Source organism: Lepus europaeus, chromosome 13, assembly GCF_033115175.1.
Source record: "Lepus europaeus isolate LE1 chromosome 13, mLepTim1.pri, whole genome shotgun sequence".
Classification (NCBI taxonomy): Eukaryota; Metazoa; Chordata; class Mammalia; order Lagomorpha; family Leporidae; genus Lepus; species Lepus europaeus.
This window is the reverse complement of record NC_084839.1, coordinates 88688705-88710746: the sequence shown is the minus strand read 5'-3', so window position 1 is coordinate 88710746 and position 22042 is coordinate 88688705. Positions and strand designations below refer to the sequence as shown.

Genomic DNA, 22042 nt, shown 5'->3' with positions numbered 1-22042 from the left:
TAAGTCATGTCCAACAGAAGCCTCCAATGCCTAAAGGATGGCTTTTCCTGCAGCTTTCCATTTCAAAGACAGCAGAAATACGGACCAGGACCTTGGAGCTCGGTGGTGACAGGGTTTACTTAAAAAGTTTGCAGATCAAGTTGAAGAGGCAGCAAACTCAGGGTTGTTCCTTTATACGGAGTCCTCAAAAAGTTTACCGAAAATGCACACCATCTTTTAATTCTATCTTCCTGTGGGCTTTTTGAAGTGCCCTCATAGTTTTCATACTTTATAAGGTTCAAATGCGAAATAGCAAAAAAGATCAGAGAACCGCTTTTCTTACTTGAGTAAGTGAAGGGTTTGTGATACATGCAGCAGTTGGTTTGAGTTCTTTTCTGGAACCCTGGGTTTGAACAATTCCAAAGGCCAGTGTTTGCCTAGAAGAATGTGAAGGAATGGGAAAACCTAATAGAAAAGTATTCCTGAAAGCTCTCAGTACTAAGGGAACCTGTAATGGATTTAGAAGAGAAAGATGAGTGGTATTGTGAGTCGTCCCGTTGGTTACAAAACAGGATGACCTCGGCCTCTGAGGTCAGAGCACCGATCTGGATGGAGTTCTGGCGAAGGCATGAGAGGGACACATGATGAAGACTTTTCAGCAGGGAGCGGCTGAGCTGAGAGAGTGTCACCTGCACACAGGGTTTCCAAGATGACGAATACATAGCTCAAGAAACTAACCGGGACATAAATTGAATAGCTACGTCTGTGCCTGCAGCTTCCAGTAATCACATTATCCACACACATTGAGCAGTCTTTTCATTTTAATTATATAACTGCATTTTTCTCTTTAAATGAATGCGGTTGATCCACTCAAAAGGACGATTTTAATTTTATAGGCAGCGATCATCGGATATAATCGGTGGAAGGAAATTTCCCTATTGGCATCATTTACTTCTCACACAATGAAGAAAAGTTACCTTTTACTCCCCAATCAATATTTGGAGCGCATCCGATTAATGTAGCAGACATCTAGGTCATTAACATAAATCTGCACGTTGAAGAGCCCATTATTTTCTTATTTATAATGTGCAGAGTAATACTCTTCTCTCTCAGAAAGAATCTAAAACCTGTCTGTATCAAGATGTCAAGATCGTAGGGGAGGGGGTGCTGTGCACGGAGCTGCCACTCTTTCTGTTTCTGTTGCTTTCTTATGGACTTCTACAAGAGATACACTCCTCTGGATTCTCTGCTACTTTCTCTCTTCATCCCTGGATGGCTCACATCAGTTTGGGGTATACTATTGAAAGTAGATTACCCATTGTCAAGGGAGCTTTCATTTTTTTTTCCCTTGCTCCTTTTGCCTGTGACCAATGCATAACCAAAAGCAGAGCTTTAAGAAGGAACCCCCGAAGCCACTGATGGTGCTTGTCCTTCTGCGACCAAATGAATTAGCTGAATGATAGACAGACGTGGAATAAAAACACAGGAGGGTTTTGCAGTCCGGCTCCCCCGTCCCAGGGTGCATTTTTCTTCTCAGGATCGGCTTGGTTGATGCTGAAGTTCTTGGCCTGTGAAAATTTATTACCCACAGAGTCAATCTGCATTCAGGCAGCCAAGTCTGAATAAATAGAGTCATTGTGCTTGTCTGGGGTTTGCGGCCAGAGTTCATCCAGTCAGCGTGACATTCATATCCCAGGAGATGCGTACAAGCCAGCACCCTGGTATGTGCTCTTGTGTCCTGCCAAAATTGTGTAGAATTATATAAACAGGAGTTGAAACAGTAATCAGGACCAGGTTTTGGGGGTGGGGGCAAGGCTCCAAAACTGAGTTTCTCCAACATTAGAAATGAACTGTGTTGTCCACGTGATTTGTAGCCAAACTAGAGCGAGGTAATTTTAACGTCAGTCATTCTGAGAAGAGTCTTGAATACCTACTAAGCACCAGACATGAGGCATGATGCTGGCTTGTTGGTCTGGATGCATTACACCTTAGCCATGCTCATCATGATGGATTTAACCACAAAATTCTTAAATGCCTTTCCAAGGCCAAGAAGTGCATTGCCCTGAAGGACTATCTAATAAAAGTATATATTACTCATATTAATCCTAATAGCAGCATATTAAAATAAAAGAGCTGTTTATGTTTTTATTTTCAGTCTTGCATCAGTGTTGTACCTGAGGTGAATGCCCAGTTTGATCATAATGATGAATTGGTTTCTTTTTAATGTGGAAATGTAATAATTCTAATTGAAAACTACTTCCTGTCAGGTCTTTGTCATTATCTGTGTAGGAGTAATCATATAAAATCTTAGTCACCGTCAAAGAGACAAGTGTTCTGCTGGCAGATTTAACTGTCCTAGCTAGTTACGTAAATATCTTTTGCAAATAACATTTTATTGTCACCAAAAGGAAACACGCAATTCTTTTATTACATCATGCCACTCTCCGTAAGCATTTGTGAAAAGCACAAACGTAAGTGGAGATACACAAAAACATCACTACTTTTTTTTTTCCACTTCAGCAACTGAAAATGCCCCAGTCCTGAGCTCGGATGCACAAAGACTCACAACTCCATTAGCTAAAATATTTTCTTGCACCTCCTTCGGCAACACAGTTGAGATTTATGTAGATTTCATTGTATCCAAGCAGCCTGCACCAGGGGATGTGGCTCGTTTCAGCCTGAGAACCCTGAGTGAAAATCTGGAAAAGGCAAAGATTTATATAAAAATTAAGAGACAATGCCTTGCGTTTTGGCACACATGCAGTTAGCACAAACATGGGGAGATGTCGCCTTTGTTGGGCTGAAGGAGGTGTTTGTGGATGGAGGGTATCAGCCCCACCTCCACGGCCTGCACCCAGGGAGCCGTGGTGGAGAGTCACCATTCCCTGAGGGTCGCGCTGTCTCCTCCACTCCCTCTAGCAGGGCCGCTGGCTGGCGGAGGAAGTGGAATCCTTCCTCCACACCGTGTTCCTGCTTCCTCCCGGGAACAGCCCTTGGTCCCACGACTTGAACAGTTTTGTCTCCAATAGCTTTGGGGGACATGTAGGCATTCAGGAGTGGTTACTCCTTGGAGAATATGCTGTCCCTCCGATCCACACTCGGGGGTATTACAAAGAGAAGGGTTTGCTCACAATCAGAATTATTCGGCTGCCTGGCACAGATATGCAGCTGAAAAGTTGTGTGGGTTTTTTTCTCCCCCAATCTTCCCCGCGTGGGACTGGTTATCTTATTAGCACAGGTTTTCTCGGGAGTCTCCTAGTCCATTGTTTCTTCGTGGAGAGAAATCTTTTGTGGTCGTTTAAGACCCCTGGCACTTCCCAGTTCCATGCTGAGTGGAGTTGCAGCCAACACGTTGTGCTGAGTAGAACAAGACGTCCTGTAAGAAGTAGATCAGCAGCTGCTAAAATATCATACCACCACATATGGTCGTCTACACTGGAAGAGTGTTAGGGTTCCAGATTCAGCCATGGCCCTCTGGGTGGCTCTTCTTTCAACCTAGACTTCCATTGTTAAAAATCCAAGGGGGGGGGGGGCAGCGGCACTGTGGCTTAGCAGGTAAAACCACTGTCTGCAGTGCCTGCATCCCATATGGGCACCGGTTCGAGACCCAGCTGCTCCACTTCCAATCCAGCTCTTTGCTATGGCCTGGGAAAGCAGTAGAAGATGGCCCAAGTCCTTGGGCCTCTGCACCTGCATGGGAGATGCAGAGGAAGCTCCTGGCTCCTGATTGATGCAGCTCAGGCCGTTGTGGCCAATTAGGGAGTGAACCAGCATTTGGAAGACCTCTCTCTCTCTCTCTCTCTCTCTCTCTCTCTCTCTCTCTCTTTCTCTTTCTCTGCCTCTCCTTCTGTTTCTGTGTAACTCTGACTTTCAAATAAATAAATAAATAATTTTTTTTTTAATCCAAGACGGGGCAGTTACAACACCACTTAGGACACCTGCATTTGTAGCGGAGTGCCTGGGTTCGAGTCCTAGGTCTACTCCTAATTCTTGTTTCCTACTAATGCACACCCTGGAGCCAGCAGGTGAGGGTTGAAGTAGTTGGATCCCTGCTACCCACATGGGAGACCCAACTGAATTTTAGGCCACTGGCTTCTGCCTGGCCCAGTCCCAGCTGTTGCAGCTATTTGGGGGTTGAGCCAGTGGAGGGGAACATGCGTGCTCACTCTCTACTGCTCTCTCACTCGTGTTCTCTCTATCAAATAAGTAAAAGAAATGGTTTTTAAAGGCCCAAAGCAGTTCAAGGAAGGGTTTTTGGTCATGATGCGTGTTATATAAAAGCACTCTCATCTATAAACTGAATCCTCATTCACTTCAGAGGAGAAAATCCTCACACCAGTTGGAACACACACAGAATTGACGGAGCACCCTTAGGAGAGTCTTTCCTAACCGTTACAAACCCAGTTCTATCTTCAAATATTGCTATTTTGTCTGAATAAAAAAGCTTTAAATGAAACACAAAGCCAAGCTTTGATTTTTGATCTTTCAACACAGGTTGCATTTTTAACAAAACTGCCAAAGCATGTATATTACTTTGGCCCCCGTCTTTATATAAAAACAAAGTAGCATTCTTATTCCACAGCTTGGGCCCTGGTTGCCTTCACAGTAATTAACCACCTAGGAAGGCCAATGGAAAGTCAATGGGACTCCACCAAAGCATCCCATATAGGTAGCATAGGATTATTTTAAATCTCCCAAAGGTATTTGGCAAACTCAACCTAGTGGGAAATGGCTGATCCCAGTCTTCACCTGCTAGGCCAAATATGAAAGTCATGAATGAGCCCTCACCCTTTTGACCTTGCTCAGGGTCTGGCCTGTGTGGAAATTGCCGTCTGAGATGAATTCCACAGCATGTGGATGACCAGGGCACAGATGAGCAGGCCCCAAAGACACGGTACAACCTGCACGCTTGTGCTAATGATTGCTGCTGGCAGAGACTGAACCACAAGGCAATGGCTCCCATACACGTGGATCTTCCTGTGCCATCTTCATGATCCATTGACCCGAAAGAACTTGAATAACCAGCTAGACGGGGCTGTGCTGCAACCCATCCCCTTCATGCAAGGTTCCAACTGTGTGACTACAACTACCCCTACCCCCATGGCCTAATCACTGTGACATCATCTCTGTGAGAAATCCAACCAAGACCAGAACCGATTGGAAGTCAAGTGACGCTTTGAGAACCTAGTATTTATTAATTCCTTGCGCTAAAACTCTGCGTCACCAACCTCGAGAAATTAGACTTGTCTGTTCCAGTGAGACCTGAGCCTCAGGCAGCTGTCCAGCGGTGAATCACCAACCCACTCTGATCAGGAGCCCAGCATCACCATCCAGATTTCACCCTCTACTCCCAAGAGCCGAGCATTTCAGTGTACATACTACCTACTGAGCGCCCCCAGCAGTTTAGCCAGCAGTAGGTATGATGATTTGCTATCACCTTGACATTGTAGATAGACAAATGCATATGTGTGCATGTGCATGTACATGCTTACTTAAAAGACATAATTGCCTTGCCGATGCTCTTCCCCAGGAGCCAAATGTTTCTACCTCTCTCAGAAGCAACCCCTCATAATTCTGAGAACAGACAACTGAACTTGGCTCCAGATCACCTGTATATTTTCTCCCTTTGCCTTGCAAATCCCTGGTGATCTTTGCTCCTACCCACACCCAACCCAGGCATGCCCTTCCCTTCCAAATGTAGTCCTGTCACAATGAACCCTGGAGGTTAAAAGAATTCTTCCCTAGGAATTTCAAACAGCCTTTGAGATCAACAATCTGCTTCTGCCTTTTAAGCTTCTTGGGGAAAGACATTGGGCTCAGACACCTCCTTTGCAAACACTTAAGAGCTGACTCCTGCACTTCTTCCCCATGGCCTCCTTTGGTAAACTCTGCTGTCTGTCAGCACCTGCCCAGTGTCCCACAAGCCCTCTTTGCAGAGACTGGCAGAACTCAACGTCCTGTGGTCCTCTTTCCTTGGACCCTTCAGCCACAGCATCCACAGTGTGGCCAAGCCAGCGTTGGATTACTCTGTGGAGCCCTCACTGGCCTGGTCCCACTCTTGACCTTGTGACCATGGGCAAGTTAAGCCTACCAAACTTCTGTTTCAACTTCTTTTTTTTTTTTTTCTATTTGACAGGTAGAGTTATAGACAGTGAGAGAGAGAGACAGAGAGAAAGGTCTTCCTTCTGTTGGTTTAACCCCCAAATGGCCGCTACGGCCAGTGCTGCACCGATCCAAAGCCAGGAGCCAGGTGCTTCCTCCTGGTCTCCCATGCGGGTGCAGGGCCCAAGCACTTGGGCCATCCCCCATTGCCTTCCCGGGCCACAGCAGAGAGCTGGACTGGAAGAGGAGCAACCGGGACTAGAACCCGGCGCCCATATGGGATGCCTGCGCCGCAGGTGGAGGGTTAACCAAGTGAGCCATGGCACCAGCCCCTGTTTCAACTTCTTGATATAACTCGACAAAAAGTTAAAATAGCAAAATGTAAAATATTCTATGATGATATAACTATGTCAGCATAAAACTATTAAAGTAGACATCTTAATATCTTCTCCCTCCTTCCTCTTCTCCATGGAGTTATTCTTTATGTGATTTGCTTTATGTGGTTTTCATTGCTTATTTTGGTAACAGAAAGAAAGGTGTTCCAGAAGAAGTCAGGAAGGTTGACTTATATAAGGAAAGTGAGGGAGCTCATGATAGCAGAAGATGGTAGGAGAAAGAGGCAAGAGTGGCAGTCTACAGTTCCAGGGGAGAGCATGAGAAGAGGGGAGGAGGTAGAAAGAAAGAGAAACCACACAGTGTACGTGGTGTGGGCTTGGAAAAGGCAGAGAAGCAAAGAAGATTCTGGGAGCGTGTTATAACGTGCTTCCCAGTCTGATGCCCCCTTGCCCCTCTCTTGTCAAAGAGCCATTGATACTTCAGGTATTTCTCAAGGCTTCTACAGCACATTTGTGTCCCTTTCAGATGCAACACCATGCTCACCCTGGGCCCAGGACAGCCTTGATTTATTTGGTGTGCGTGTAGAATAGAGATTGGTTCATACCCCACTGCTAATGATAGCTCTCGCTGAAGTCCTGAGATGGAAGGGGGTTTGGTTTGGTTTTGTTGAAGGTCTGTTCATTTTTTACTTGTCACATGTGCTATTTTTTTCTGTGATGAGCATGTGCTACTTAAGTCATTGAAAATAATGATAAAGATGACGGAATCCAGATTTAAAATTACCCCCCCACACACACACACCACCATCTTGTATCATATGCCTACAGTAATGATGAGATTTGACTCTTGAAGGCTTTTGGCTGGAAGTTACCTATTGTTATTTGTGTAACTCCATCATCTCCCTCCCAGAGCAACCTAGAAAGTGTTAGAACACAGGTTCTAATGAGGCAAAGCCCATGATCACCAGGTTTTCTAAACCTGTTCTTTAGGAGGGTAAAATAGTTGTATTTGGAACAGAAGAGTAAAGACTGACAACTTTACCACCTATCCAGTGAGAACTGGTTATAGTGAAACAGTGTCTTGTTTAATACCTTGACAGAAGCTTTCTCAAAAAGTGCTGCAAAAAAATAAAATAAAATCCTTATAAGGAAAGCAGTGTCATACATAGGGCCATTCTGATTTTTAGTAAAATAATAGTTTAGCAAAGATTTGTGAGGTTCTTTTCCTGAAAGGTAGTTGATATTTGAAAGATGGTGCCTGTTTAAAAGCAAAACACTGCCGTATTCATTTCTTTAAAACAGGAGTGGGTGTGAGGAGGGAGAGGGATACTTGGTTTGTAGTTTTACTAACAACAACAAATCTACTTTAGAAGTTGTGGCAAAGAATAAAGCCCAGTTACCAGTCTGGTGACCCCCTTGTGACACAGAGGTTTTTGGAAAGAGCCTGAATTGGATAAATGAATGAGTTAAAGGCCAACCCTCAGGGACTCCCCATTTACAGTTCTGTCATCCAGTGACAGGTATCTGCCAAGCACTCGTGTGCCCCATGCTGTTCGTGGAACCTCTTCCCCAGGGTTGGTGGGGAATGTAGCTGGTGCCCACTTCCTGTCTCCAAGGCGCTAATGCTTGGTCTCCCTACCTCCAGCCCATCGTGGACCCTGTTAGTCAGCAGCCCAGGTGGCATTAGCTAATTAGCGACCTGCTGCAGCACAGGGATGCCACACCCCTTCACCTGCAGGTTGCTCCCCAGGTGCGGGCTCATCCTACAAGGCCCACACTGTCAGGATGGTGGGGTGACATCGTTCTTCAACAAGAACCACCAGAGACAAGTTTTGGTGAACATGTCCATTTATTAACCATCAGCCACGAGCTTTTAAAGGGCAGGCAAAGAGGGGAGTAGCTAGTTCAGGGCAACACAGATTCTGTAGGAGAAAGCTGATGCTGGCACCTCTATGCTTCTGCAGTCAGCTTGAAGGTCACGGAGCCTATGCAGCCTCCCAGGTGGTCCTTATGGGTCTGGGCTACACCCAGGAGCTGTCTACCTGGTTGACAATTACAAGGCCCCTCAACAGGAAGCAGGGGTGAGGGAAATGCACTGGGGCTCCTGCCACCTGCCAGCAGTCAGGTCATGTGTGGGTCCCACTGTGCTGAGTCCCCAACCAGGGTCTTTCCCAGGAGGCATGGTGTGCAATGCCCTCTTAACCTCCTGCATGGGCTGGGCAGGCGCAGGATCACCCACATTCAGGACCTGGCCATCTCCCAGCATACTTCCCAGCCAGCATGGTGGTTCCCGCTGATAGCCTAACGTACGGTCATGGGTGTCCCTGCCATCATTCTCCTTCTTAGCAGCCTCACAGCAGCCTCCTGACCCACAGCCCTCCTCCAGAGTCCTCTGGCCTCAGACTGTCTTGTATCCCTTAGGCCCTGTGTGGGAGGAGTCTGATGCCATCACTGCAGGTGGGGGAGGACCCCTGGAGCACGTGCTCACACTGCCCCTTTGTTTCTCCTGATCCGTTTTCATTTATGATGGCAAAAGCTTCCACAGTCTTGAAGAGTCATAGATTTGAGGTAGAGCATGTGCTGGGCTGGATGTTGCCTGTATTTGTACAGCGTCGGTTGTTATCCCTGGCTCTCATGTAGTAGCATCCCCCATCCCTGTCACAGATGTTCTTACTTGGGTGATAAGCTAGACTGACATCCCTGACTCTGCCTGAGCCCTGTAGAGAACAAGATGAGGTCCAAATGTACTGAACAGAATGCTTTCTAGACACCATGTCTAGGGATCTGGAAATGCAAAATACTTACTACCAAGGAGGGGGGATGCAGAAGTAAGAATTGTTCCTTTGTCCTGCAGATACTACTACGTGGTTTGAAAAGCACTAAATGGAAGCATGGCAAATTAAAAAGTTAGGAGATGTGTCAGCTAGGGCTAAAATGATAAACAGTGCAGAAAATGTGTTAATAGATATAGGAGGAAATTTAACAGTGAGATAACTTAGCAAATACAAGGCTCAGTTCGGGAAAAAGGACAGCAAAAAAGTAAGATCTTTACCCATAATAATATGTGTTTGGATCTAATTTTCCACTGCCTACTTCAGTTAACAACAAAACACAAGTGAACTAAGACTGGCGGTGATGGTGTTGATGAATACAGATGGTCCCTTGCTACGTGATGGTCCTGGTATGACTCGGGAGTTTTCCACTGTTCAGTGGTGGATAAGCAGTACTCATTTGGGACAAACCATACTTTGAATTTGGGGGTTTGCTCTTTTCCCGGGCTAGTGCTGTGTGTTCCTAGCCCCTGGATGCTTGGCAGTAACAGCTACAGCTCCCACCAGCTCTGAGGTCATGGGGGAAACATCTCACAGTTTTGCTGAGATGCTCAGTGGGTTATGGATATTCAGTGCATTCTCTAACAACAGAATTTTCAATTTATGATGGGTTGATACCTCCTGCAGCAGTCATTAACCTATCAGGATAATGGAGGTTATCAACATGTGGGAATGAAAGCCCAAAGATGTATTCCAGCCAGTTGAATCCTACATTACCCTCTCTTGGAATGATAACCTAATGTACATCCAGAAATCACAAACCATCCTTTGCATGACTGTTATGGATGGGTTTTGCTTTATTGACATATAACAGCTTCAGTCTCATGTATCCTACTATCTATTCAACATACCCATTTGAACATCCAATAGGCAACTAGAATTTCACACACCCAGAACTGAACCACTTCTCCTCCCTGCTCCTGCACCAGAAGTCTTGCCCGTCTCCAGCAGTGGCTCTCTATCCAGACCAGAGGTAGAAGCCAGAAACCTGGAATTCATTCCAGATACCTGCCACATGCAGTCAATCACCAGTTCCCTCAATTTGACCTCCAAAATACAACGCAGGCTCCCTCCATCTGCACTGTCGCCATGCCCTTCTCTTACCTGTAGTGACTGCCATGACCTCAAATGCCATCCCTTCTGTCCCAAACCCATTCCCCAATGCAGAAGCCAGAGTGATAGCTGCAGAATGTAAGCCATATTCCTCACTTCCTACTCTTTTCAAAAATTATTATGGGGTCACAGGACGTTGTGGAGAATATACAAGCAGCCTCCATGCTTGCTTCATCCAGCTCCCATAATGTAAAACCCTCAAGGGCTGCCTGTTGTCCATGGATGATAGCCACAGTCCTTCACTCGACCTAGAGAGCCCTTGGGACCATCCTCATCTTCTTGGCCACAACTTGCAGAACCACACCACAGTGGCCTCTGCAGATCTTCAGCTGAGCCAGGGTCTAGGCCTGCTTCCAGTCTTGGCTCTCTAACCATTTCTCTGCCTTCCACCCCCATTTCTCTGATCTGGTAACTCTTCTTTTCCTTCAAATCCCAGCCTTGTAACTCTTTGGTTTAGTGAATCTACCTTGACCATTCTTTCCAAAGGAGGTCGTCTTCATTAGCCTAACAGTACCCTGTCTTCTTCAGTCAGACCCTTTGAAATCGAGAACGGTGTCTGTGTGTGTGTGTGTGTGTGTGTGACTTTTCTTGTCTGCCCCATGTCCAGACTCTAAGTACGCTATGGCAAGTGCTGTGTCTGTTTTACCTGTCATCCAGGCCGAGCCCAGTGCCTATCTATAGTAGGTACTTCATATTGAATTACAGACCTGTCTAGGTGTTAGCTCTGTTTCTGTTGAGTAAGAAATTGAGTCACTCTGGACTCTTCTGTGTGTATGCCTCTTGGCTTTGTCCCCCCCACCCCAATTCCAGTGTCCATGAACTTGTTCTACGCTCGACCCAGTTACAGTAAGGACATTTAATTTCCCCTTTGATTTCCTTTCGATAACAGATTGTGACTTGTAATTCATTTAGCGTACATTAAAACTTGAATACCTACTGATGATGTTCCCAAGCACCAAGCTTGCTACAGTAAAGACAGAGGAGAGATGGCATCTCTCAAGGAGCACCTGGAAAATGACTATTTCTGGCAGAAAGCTTGTTTTGTCTCCTGGAGTTGAGCTTCAGAGTCATTCATGAATAATGAACTCAAGAAAGATCAATGAAGCATCCTATTAACCCTCTCCACCTAATTTGCCAAGAACTGAGTAAAAAGAAAACTGTGAGGAGGAGATGATGAGAGATTTAGGAAGAGAAAAATAAGGTTGCTGCAACATACAACTCTTGAAGCAATGAAATTGGGCAATTCGTCTAGTTTACTATGAGTAATTTTTCAGACTTCAATCATGAGTCACCTAGGTCATTTTCTTTGCTGTTTAGTTCCAATGTTTATTTCTTTTATTATTTTCCAGCAATAAAATAAAATAGTGTGCAAAACCTGAAGGGTGTTTTGTGAGAGGGGAGGCAGTAAAATAATCTTGGTGGTCTTTACTTTGTCATATGACATGCAATTTTAATCTAATGCCAAAAGGGGTATTTTTTTTCTTACTCCCCTGAAGGAATGGTTTAAAATATTTAGCATATTCTCATCTCCTTTCTTGATGGATGGTGAGTTTTTCTCTGTAAAGTTTTTAAAAATGCAGGGTAACTGCAAATTCGATCGTACAATCAAATCAGGCATTAAAAAAAATAGTGATGCAAACAACTGATGAGAGCGGGAAGCACTGTGTTGGGTGTGTGGTAATGCGCACCATGCAGGCAGATGAGTGAGGACACACACAGAGATGCTGCGTGCTGACTAGTGGGGAGCCTGGTTGCAAAGTCCAGAAGGATCCTTCAGTCCCGGAGTGCTGTCTGTCTGCTTTAGGGAAGTGGCCTCTTGTTCTCTGCTCCAAGCTTCCAGCCTGCCTTCTACAAGGGCCTTCAAAAAGTTTGTGGAAATTGGAATGAGAAGATAAGTTTGTTTTGGTGCAAAAAAATTGAAATTTGTGTATACAAAACATCCTCAAAAAGTGCACAGAAAATGTGTATCATGAAAAATTGCATGGGTGTTAAATTTTTCCTTTTTTTTTTTGTTTTTTTTTTTTTTGTTTTGCATCAAACTTACCTGTTTAGGATGTTGGCTGGGATGCCCACATTCCATATCAGAGTGACTAGGTTCAAGTCCCGACTCCACTTCCTATTCAGCTTCCTGTTAATGCTCCCCCTGGGAGGCAGAGGGTGATGGCTCAAATACGTGGACTCCTGCCACCCATGTGGGAGACTGGATTGAGTTCCAGGCTCCTGGCTTTGGCCTGGAGCAGCCCTGGCCATAGCAGGCATTTGAAGAACGAATCAGCAGATGGAAAATTGTGTGTGTTCTCTCTCCTCACTCTCTCCATCTTCCTGCTTTTCAAATACATCAAAATAAATTAAAAACCTCATTTTAAAAAAATGGTAACTTTGTCTTTAAAGTCCCTCTCTCCGTGAGCTTTCTAAGGTGCCCTGTGTTGGAAGACCCGAGTGGCTTCAGTCCTGCCAAGTCGCTCCCAGCAGGCACCACCACCTGGAAGGCATCAACTCCTAGGCGCTCAGCGGTGGTCCAGCAGCAGTTTCTTGTTTTGTCTTTGTTTGCTTTGCTTTGCTATTGCTTTCTAAATCATTTTCTTGCAGGCTATACATCAACATGCACTTTTTCCCTATCATAAAAGTCAGCAGGAGGTATGTGAAGGCAAGGGAGAAAAGAGTCAATAGTCTTTTAAATGCGGACAGCCTGAGTCCATCTCCCTGCCTGAGAATTCACATGGCCAAGGCAGAGGCTTCAGTGGAACTCGCGTGTGATGCCTGCTCCCCCAGGGAGACTCTGTCCCCTGTGCCTCCCTGCTGATCTGATGTAAAGAGACTACTAATAATAGCTTCCACCTCTTTTCGGGAGTTCTGAACACTTCATGTCGATTCAGCCAAGCAGAGTCGGGAGGAGAGAGTGCAGTTCTTCTGCAGTGTAGCTGCCGGAAGTGAAAGCTTGCAGGATGAGAACAGAGCCTCCGGGGGACAGTGGCTGCTGCCGCCCATCAGCAGCTGGTGTGGACTTTGAAATCCTTGCATCGTTTTTTCATGCCACACATTTCCTACCAATTTTTTTTGAAGCCCCCCACCCACATACACAGATTTGAAAATGCCAGAATAAATGGTCTTTGTCTCCATTTTCCACGAGTACTTGGAAGCACCCCAGTTACTGTAACTCACTGCTTTCTTAAAGTAGTTTTGCGACACTAAAATGCCAGGACAGTGAGCCGTGATGCCGTGGAGTCCAGGGAACAGGAACGGGGCAGTAACATAGGCTTAGTGGATCCTCCAACGTCCCTTTCAGAGAAGGAGAGGGCAGTTTGGAAATGGAGGCGATGGTTGAGGGCCACAGTTAGGCTAGGACCAAGACAAATGACTGGTGAGACCTGTCCCAGGGTGCCAGACTCCCAGTCCCCAACTGATGAGATCCAGTGTTTTTTCCTTGATCAATGTTGTGTCACTTACAGAAATTAGACTGATTCAAGGACATGGGACTGACACCTCGTGGATGTTTTGTTTCTATAGCAGGAGTAGTGGTTCTGATGTGTCATTTTTTCCTAATCCGAAGAGTTTGTTCTGTCTTCTCTCGGTGTGATGAGGAAACCGCACGGGCAGTACTTTGCTGTCGCTGGCAGACAGCAGATGGACAGGTGGTTTGTGCAAAGTGGAAGTGATCACGGGCACTCTGCTTATTTCCTGGTGCACCCCAAGGAAGCCGTGGCCATCAGCATGCCCTTCATCCTCCTTAGCCTCAAGGTGCCCTGTGATGCAGGCGTGTGATGGAAATAGAACAGGCAAGAGACAAGGAAAAGAGAAACGAAACTGGGAACCGAGCGGAGAAATAGAGGTCTTTTTATTTACTAATTGTTTATCATGGAAATTTCCAGTGCGTATATAAAAAGGGTCTTCAGAAAGATCAAGGGGAATCTAAATGAAAGATCTGTGCACAGACATCAGAAACCTTTGTGCCAAAACAACCTTTTCATTCCATTCTTCCCCATTCAGAAATCCCTTCATACACACAACCCAACTCTAAGAAGTGAAAAATCAAAAACCAAACCAGTGCATTTGCAATACAAAATGCAAAAAAAAAAAATTTTTTTTTTGACAGGCAGAGTGGACAGTGAGAGAGACAGAGAGAAAGGTCTTCCTTTTGCCCTTGGTTCACCCTCCAATGGCCGCCGCGGTAGGCGTGCTGCGGCCGGCGCGCCGCGCTGATCCGATGGCAGGAGCCAGGTGCTTCTCCTGGTCTCCCATGGGGTGCAGGGCCCAAGCACTTGGGCCATCCTCCACTGCACTCCCTGGCCACAGCAGAGAGCTGGCCTGGAAGAGAGGCAACCGGGACAGGATCGGTGCCCCGACCGGGACTAGAACCCAGTGTGCCGGCACTGCAAGGTGGAGGATTAGCCTATTGAGCCGCGGCGCCGGCCTGCAAAAAAATTTTTTCACTTCACATACAAAAATGGCCAGAATAAATGACACCCCCCAGAGCTCACCATCTGACATCAGCAGTCACCATCCCAGGGCTGGGCCCACCCTCTGACACCATTTTAAAGCAAACCCATAAACATTTCAATACGGATCTCTAAAGTGATTTTAAAAAAAAGCGTTGCCACAAGGTCATTCGTATTCCCCCCCAAAATCAATAACCCCATGATATTGTTCCAGTTTCCAGCCGTGAAATAAAGCCTTTCTCAATGTAGTGGAAAAGCAAGTCAGAAAGTCCAGCTTCATGGGGAAAGAAACTTGTAAGGAACCAAAACATTTTTTTCTTACAGGAAACGGAATATAAGAATGGGAAAGTGATTTCAGGGAGTAAAAACAAAATAACTGGTCATTGCCAGGCTTCCTGAGACCTGTCCAGCCTCACCTGGGTCGAGAACTTGGCGCCGCCCCAAGCTCGCCCCCTGGTGGCCGGTGCGGCTTGTTTCAGTGAATGCACCAGGAATGTTCATCGCCTAACAAGACAGGACTCTCTACCGTTGCCAGTAATTTAAAATTTGGCCACATGACAAAAATGTGTGTAGTACGGATTTTTTTTAAGTGTTGATTGAGCACATAATTTAAAAGTCAGAATATTAAATAAACATCTCTGCCCTTTCTTCCAGCAGGCAGCCCAGAGAACGGGTCTCCGCGCTCTATCTGACAGGTACATTTTGTCATTTTTATGAACTATAAATTGCTTTATGAAACATTGAGCCCTATTTATTGTGGCATATAATTCATAATCGGATTTTGTCCCTAAAGTATCTGTGAACTGGGATGTTAAACATTTTGCATGCTTGGATTTGTCATGCATGTGTGGAGTTTATGACTGCAAAAATCGCCTTGTTGTATTTCATATAAAGTATGAAGAATCCCTGGTTGTGCAGTGAAACAGGAGACAAGAAACTTAGGGAGAAAGGCCTGAATGGCGTAGTAAATTCTGAACTTTGGAACTGGTAGAGAGCTCGGCTCATTTTTCAGACAGAAGTGCTCCATTTACTCGGAGGGGTTGCTGCAGATTTTTGCCGTATCATGTCACCAGGTGCTATTGATTCTTGCATGAGATTCTCTGCACCTGAGTTGTCACGGCTAGCTTTGGCTTGCACTGCTGAGTTTCACCTGTGTTACGACAGTAAGACGTAAGCCGCATCGGGAAAGGCGCTCGAGCTATGTTGCACATCCTACTTTCCCTGAGAGACTGTAGAAAGACCAGGGAGCAGAGAGATAGGGGCAAAGTGGAACAGACCGGACCCTGTGGTTTCCTTTGGTGATTTTTTTTTCCTTAGTGAGGTGTGTGTGTGTGTGTAAGACCCATCAAGAGTCTTACAAGTATTCCCCTCGCTGACTGGCAGGTGCCTCTGCGTTGTCTCGCTAACCTTTCCCCTCCCTCCCTCCCTTCCTCGCTTCCTCTTTGTAAAGTGAGCAGTATTTGACTGTGTAAACCAGCCCAGTTCAGTACTTCTCCAAGGAAAAAACCTGTCACAGAGGCGACTTACCTGGTGGGCATGGGCGAAAAGCATTTTCTCCATGGTCGCAGGCTGAGCCCAAGTATTTTTATTTCGGTTGAAAACCCTTCCCCATGACAACCACACAAGCCTGTGTGTTCAAAGACTGGCTGGCCCGTGATCGTCTGGAATTGCTACTGGGGTTTTCATAAAAGCTGATGCCTTACTGCTTCTCAGTCTGTTGGTAGAAGGAGGAGAGGCTCTGGATCAAAACTCATTTAAAATCTGACACAGTAATTCCTTTCCTAGACATATTTCTTTTTTCCCTTTGATTTCTCTTCTTAAGCAAGCAATTCCTTCGACAAAATGCGCTGAGAAGCAAGGGAGAGCCCTTAGTTTACAGTGCTTTGGCATTGCTAACAAGTACGAGAACTCTTTTGGGAGATGATGAAAATGCTGTGAAATTAGATTTGGGTGGTGGTTGTAGAGCCCTGTTAATATGCTTAACAAAACCATCGAATCACACCCTTTAAATGGGTGAACTTTATAGTCTATAAATTACATTTCAATAAAGCTACATAGATACATACAAAATGTCACAATGACCTTTGGGGAAATGAACCAAAACCTATTTAAGGAAAGTGGGGAGTCCCTTGGAAGGCATGATTGCAAATACAAAGAAACTAGGGCTCGCCCGTTCAAAGGCTTCCTCCCCAAAGACACGTGGCTTTGTCCTGAGTTGGAGATGTGCCCTTGCCCTTGACATTCCTCTGTCACCCACACCCTGTACAGGATTGTTCTCTACCCAGAACCCACCGCCACCAACCACCCTTCCTGTAAACTTCGCTCTCTCTTTGAATATAATAGGGTATCTCTGCCTGTCAGCCTCACGGGTTTTCTCTTCATGGCTGGAGGAGCTTGGCTCCTTCCACAGTGCTCGGTCGACTTTTGCTGCTGTTCTAGTGATGCAGTTTTATAAGGCTGCCTTTCAGTGGCTTTCTTTATTTTTTTACGATTTATTTATTTATTTGAAAAGCAGGCTTACACAGAGAGAGAAGGAGAAGCAGAGACAGAGAGAGGTCTTCTATCTGCTGGTTCACTCCCCAGTTGCCCGCAATGGCCAGAGCTGGGCTGATCCAAAGCCAGGAGCCAGGAGTTCCTTCCAGGTCTCCCACACGGGTGCAGGAGCCCAAGGACTTGGGCCATCTTCTACTGTTTTCCCAGGCCACAGCAGAGAGCTGGATCAGAAGTAGAGCAGCTGGAACTCGAACTAGTGCCCATATGGGATGCCAGCACTGCAGGCGGCGGCTTTACCCGCTACACCACAGCACCGGCCCTACTCTCTGGCTTTTCATTTCAGGGCATGGAAGTCATTTCTATAAGTTATATTATTTGTAATAATTCGGAGCTGCAGTTTTAAGCTCTCCTTCAAAATGATGACTTAGAGCATCAACTGAATTAATTTGGGCTCATATTTTCTGGGCTTTTTTTATAAGTAAGGGAAGTCATGTTACTTGTTTGTTAGTTATTTGAAAGGGAGAAAGAGATCTTCCATCCACTAACTGACTCCCCAAATGCCTACAGTAGCTGGGGCTATGCCACACTGAAGCCAGGAACCTGGAACTCAGTCCAGGCCTCCTGTGTGTGTGGCAAGGATACAGCCACTTGAGCCATCACCTGCTTCCTCCCAGGAAGCACATTAGCAAGAAGCCAGATCAGAAGTGGAGCTGGGACTCCAAACCCAGGGACTGATACAGGGTGCAGGCACCCCAGGAGGAACTCCATCACTGCACCAAATGCCTGCCCTAAGAGCTTGGGGTTTTTTCTGTCTATAGAATGCTGATGGCCGGCGCCGCGGCTCACTAGGCTAATCCTCCACCTGCGGCGCCGGCACACCGGGTTCTAGTCCTAGTTTGGGTGCCGGATTCTGTCCCGGTTGCCCCTCTTCCAGTCCAGCTCTCTGCTGTGGCCCAGGAAGGCAGTGGAGGATGGCCCAGGTGCTTGGGCCCTGCACCCTATGGGAGACCAGGAGAAGCACCTGGCTCCTGGCTTTGGATCAGTGCAGTGCGCCAGCCACAGCAGCCATTGGGGGGTGAACCAATGGAAAAGGAAGACCTTTCTCTCTGTCTCTCTCTCTCACTGTCCACTCTGTCTGTCAAAAAAAAAAAAAAGATTGCTGACTCATCAAGTGATTGATGTCATACCTATCATGTTATTCTTTCGAGTAACCAGTTTTCTCTAGCCAAGTGACCCTGGTGACTCAGGGTCACCCTACTGTGTGACGCTCCTGATACCCTGTCTCTCAGAGGCACCTCAGGGTGGGGATGGGGTTGAGTGAAGATTTCGCACCTTCCCAAGCTGGAACTCCCACCCCCATACCGCTGGCTTCTCCGAGCTTGGTGTTACTCTGCGATGCATGTGTCTTCACAGACCGTTCTGTTTGCGAACCTGTTCTTTGTGTCCAGCCCCTTACCACCTCTTTGTGTAAAATTCCATCTTGATTAGGCAGCCCTTCCACATTCATCATAGGGAGAAAGACACCTTGCAGACCTGGACATGGACTTCCTGCCGTTCTGGACACGGGCAGAAAAGCCCACCCTGGCTCTGGCCACGCCAGCACAGGCCCCCGTCCTCCTGCAGGGCCTCTGTGTCCTGCTGGTTGGCTCTTCCATTTCTACTTTGATTTGGCCTCAACTTTGATAGCCTAGCTACACAAGAAGGATTTACTGCTTCCCCAAATAATGGGAAAAGGAGGCGAGCAGCGCAGGAAGAAGTGGCAACATTCCCAGCCTGGTAAACAAGCCAGTCACAAGAAAGTCTTATACAAGAGTAGAGCCATTTTGTTGCAAGGTTGGGGTTGGTGGGCCGGTGTGGGTTGACACAGTAGGAAGCCGGTTGTTGGTCGCTGTCTCCCTGTAAGGAAGGCTGCCTTCAGAGCTTTGAGACCAAACCTAATGAGGCCAATGGTAAGGACGAGAAGGCATCGCTTCCCTTTCTCTTTCTGAGGGGGGACAGGGATTTCGTCCCGCTGGGTTCTGGAGGTTAGAGAATGTCCACATGTCTTCTGGAGGTCAGCCCCGTCCACCTTCTCGTCCCTCAGAGTTTCCCAGGTTATTTTCTTTATTTATTTTTTCCTGACAGGCAGAGTGGACAGTGAGAGAGAGAGACAAAGAGAAAGGTCTTCCTTTGCCATTGGTTCACTCCCCAATGGCCGCTGTGACCGGCGCACCGCGCTGATCCAAAGCCAGGAGCCAGGTGCCTCCTCCTGGTCTCCCATGGGGTGCAGGGCCCAAGGACCTGGGCCATCCTCCACTGCCCTCCCGGGCCACAGCAGAGAGCTGGACTGGAAGAGGGGCATCTGGGACAGAATCCAGCGCCCCGACCAGGACTAGAACCCGGGATGCTGGAGCCGCAGGTGGAGGATTAGCCTATTGAGCCGCGGCACTGCCCCCCCCCCCCCCCCCCCCCGGTTTATTTTCTTAAAAGGCTTCCAGCACAAATCCAGCGTCTGACAGCTTAGACTATGTGCCTTAAGGTTCAGGAAGTTGAGGCAGGCATTTGGGAGACTGCATCCCACATCGACGTGCCGGGTTTGAGTCCCGGCTCTGCTTGTAATTCCAGCTTCCATCCCTGTGCACCCCCGGGAAGGCGGCATGTGATGTCTCAGATGGTTAGGTCTTGCTGCCAACCACGTGGAAGACCTGGATTGAGTTCCAGGCTCTTGGCTTCTGCTTGGCTCAGTCTTGGCTGTTAGGTGCATTTGGGGAAATCAACCAGTGGATATAAGATCTCTTTCTGTTTGTTTTGTCTGTCTTATCTGCCTTTCAAATAAATTTAAAAAAATAATAAAAACCTGGAGGGTGGGAGAGAGGAAGTTAGGTTCATGGAGTCTTTTGTGATCGGTATATGTTCTTGAACAATTAAAGCCCTGATGCTTTCTGTACCTAAATTTTTTTTTTTTTTTTTTTTTTTTTTGGACAGGCAGAGTTAGGCAGTGAGAGAGAAAGAGAGGCAGAGGGAAAGGTCTTCCTTTTTCCATTGGTTCACTGCCAAGTGGCCCCTATGGCTGGTGCGTTGCTGCCAGTGCACTGATCCGAAGCCAGGAGCCAGGTGCTTCCTCCTGGTCTCCCATAGGGTGCAGGGCCCAAGGACCTGGGCCATCCTCCACTGCAATCCCAGGCCACAGCAGAGAGCTGGGCTGGAAGAGGAGCAACCGGGACAGAATCTGGCGTCCCGACTGGGACTAGAACCCGGTGTGCCGGCGCCGCAGATGGAGGATTAGCCAAGTGAGCCGCGGCGCTGGCCATCTTTACCTAAATTTTAAAAAACCACCTGTGATCACTTTCAAAGAAAACCTTTTGCCTTATTTCTTTTTCCTAAATGAATTCGCGTTTCAGCGAGAACAGCCACAGTAATACAGCAGGTTGACACCGGATCACCGTGGCAGGGCAACCTGGGAATTCAAATTGCAGCCCAGCTAACCCCTGCCTTCCGCCTTGCATGGACAGGAAAGGTTGTATGGGGGAGGGATGGTGCATGGTTTGCTCTCTTCCACTCCTCAGTGTGGCATTGTTTCATCCCATTGAGAGCGAGCTAGTATCCCCAAATAATGGGAAAAGGGGGCAATCAGAGCAGGACGAGGTGGCAAAACTCTTGGCCGGGTAAACAAGCCAATGACAAGAAAATCTCAGTTTGCATAGCGGCACTGTGCTTATTACTTATCCACTCCTTGTGATCCTATGCACCTCCCAGTGTTCTTTCTTCTCACGGGTCATCGTATTCCATGCCAGGAGGGAGAGGTGGGGAGAAGAGGGGTAAATGAGCCTGAGGCTCGTTTATAAAGGTGTGTCTTTGGCGTGAACCCTCTGCAGGGCGGGCGAAGGCTGCTGCATCACTGGTAATGTGGAAAATATGCAAAGTGCTGTTGGGGAGAAGGAAGGCTGTGCGCGCAGCAGATGAAGCGCCTTGAATACGATTAACTTCCCCTCCTAAGTAGTAAATAGTAGATAACCGTGATCAGAAAAGGGCTGCGCGTGATTTATCAAGCCGAGCGGCTGTGCATTGGCAGAGACGCTGGAGGTCAATCTTGAAATCTAGGGCAAGAGGAGCACTAGGAAATTGCCGGGACTAAGAAGTTAATCATAGCCTTGGACTACTTCCATCTGTCTCGGAGCGACAGATCCGCCGCACCGCGAGCAGGCATGCTTTATAGCAGCAGATCAGGAATTCATATTTTTCTGTGAAACCTCAAGCATCATTTGTAGTAACTTGGGTTTTATAAAAATGGAGCATAATTTCATCTGAATAAATCACATGCAGCTGGAAATAGGAGACGCTGCAAAAAATGGTTCTTAAAAAAAAAAAAAGGAATGAGCAAGAAAGCCAACATGAACGCAGTTGTTGAAGCGATGACACTCGGAGGGCACGAATGGCCGTGTGGGTAAATTGTGCATATAATCATCCTCCGAAATGTCAGCCTGCAACTCCAGCAATGGCCACATTTTTATAGCCTTGGAGATGCATCGCCAGACTGTAACCTGTCTGCCCATCTGGCAATATCTCAGGTCCAAGATCCATTTATATCGACATCCAAACAGCTGCCATTGGTTTATTCATTTATTCCACTAATATTTACTGAGTGCATCCAGCAGGCTCTCTGTGTGGGGTGTCATGCTGGGACTGGGGGTGCAGTGGTGAGAGGCAGCCCTGTGCCTGTGCTCATGGCTTCACCCACCAGAGGGGGGTCGCCTTTGTGTGGAAGAGGGCCTCT

General features: G+C 46.9%; 1 protein-coding gene across 1 annotated transcript in view; it reads left to right on the top strand.

Annotated features, from left to right (window-relative positions):
• Positions 1 to 22042, top strand: part of AFF3 (ALF transcription elongation factor 3) — a 455793-nt gene that overhangs the window by 347905 nt on the left and 85846 nt on the right. Inside the window, exon 11 of the mRNA XM_062208886.1 lies at positions 15451 to 15491. Coding sequence (XP_062064870.1) covers positions 15451 to 15491 — 41 coding nt within the window. The remainder of the gene's footprint in view (positions 1 to 15450; positions 15492 to 22042) is intronic.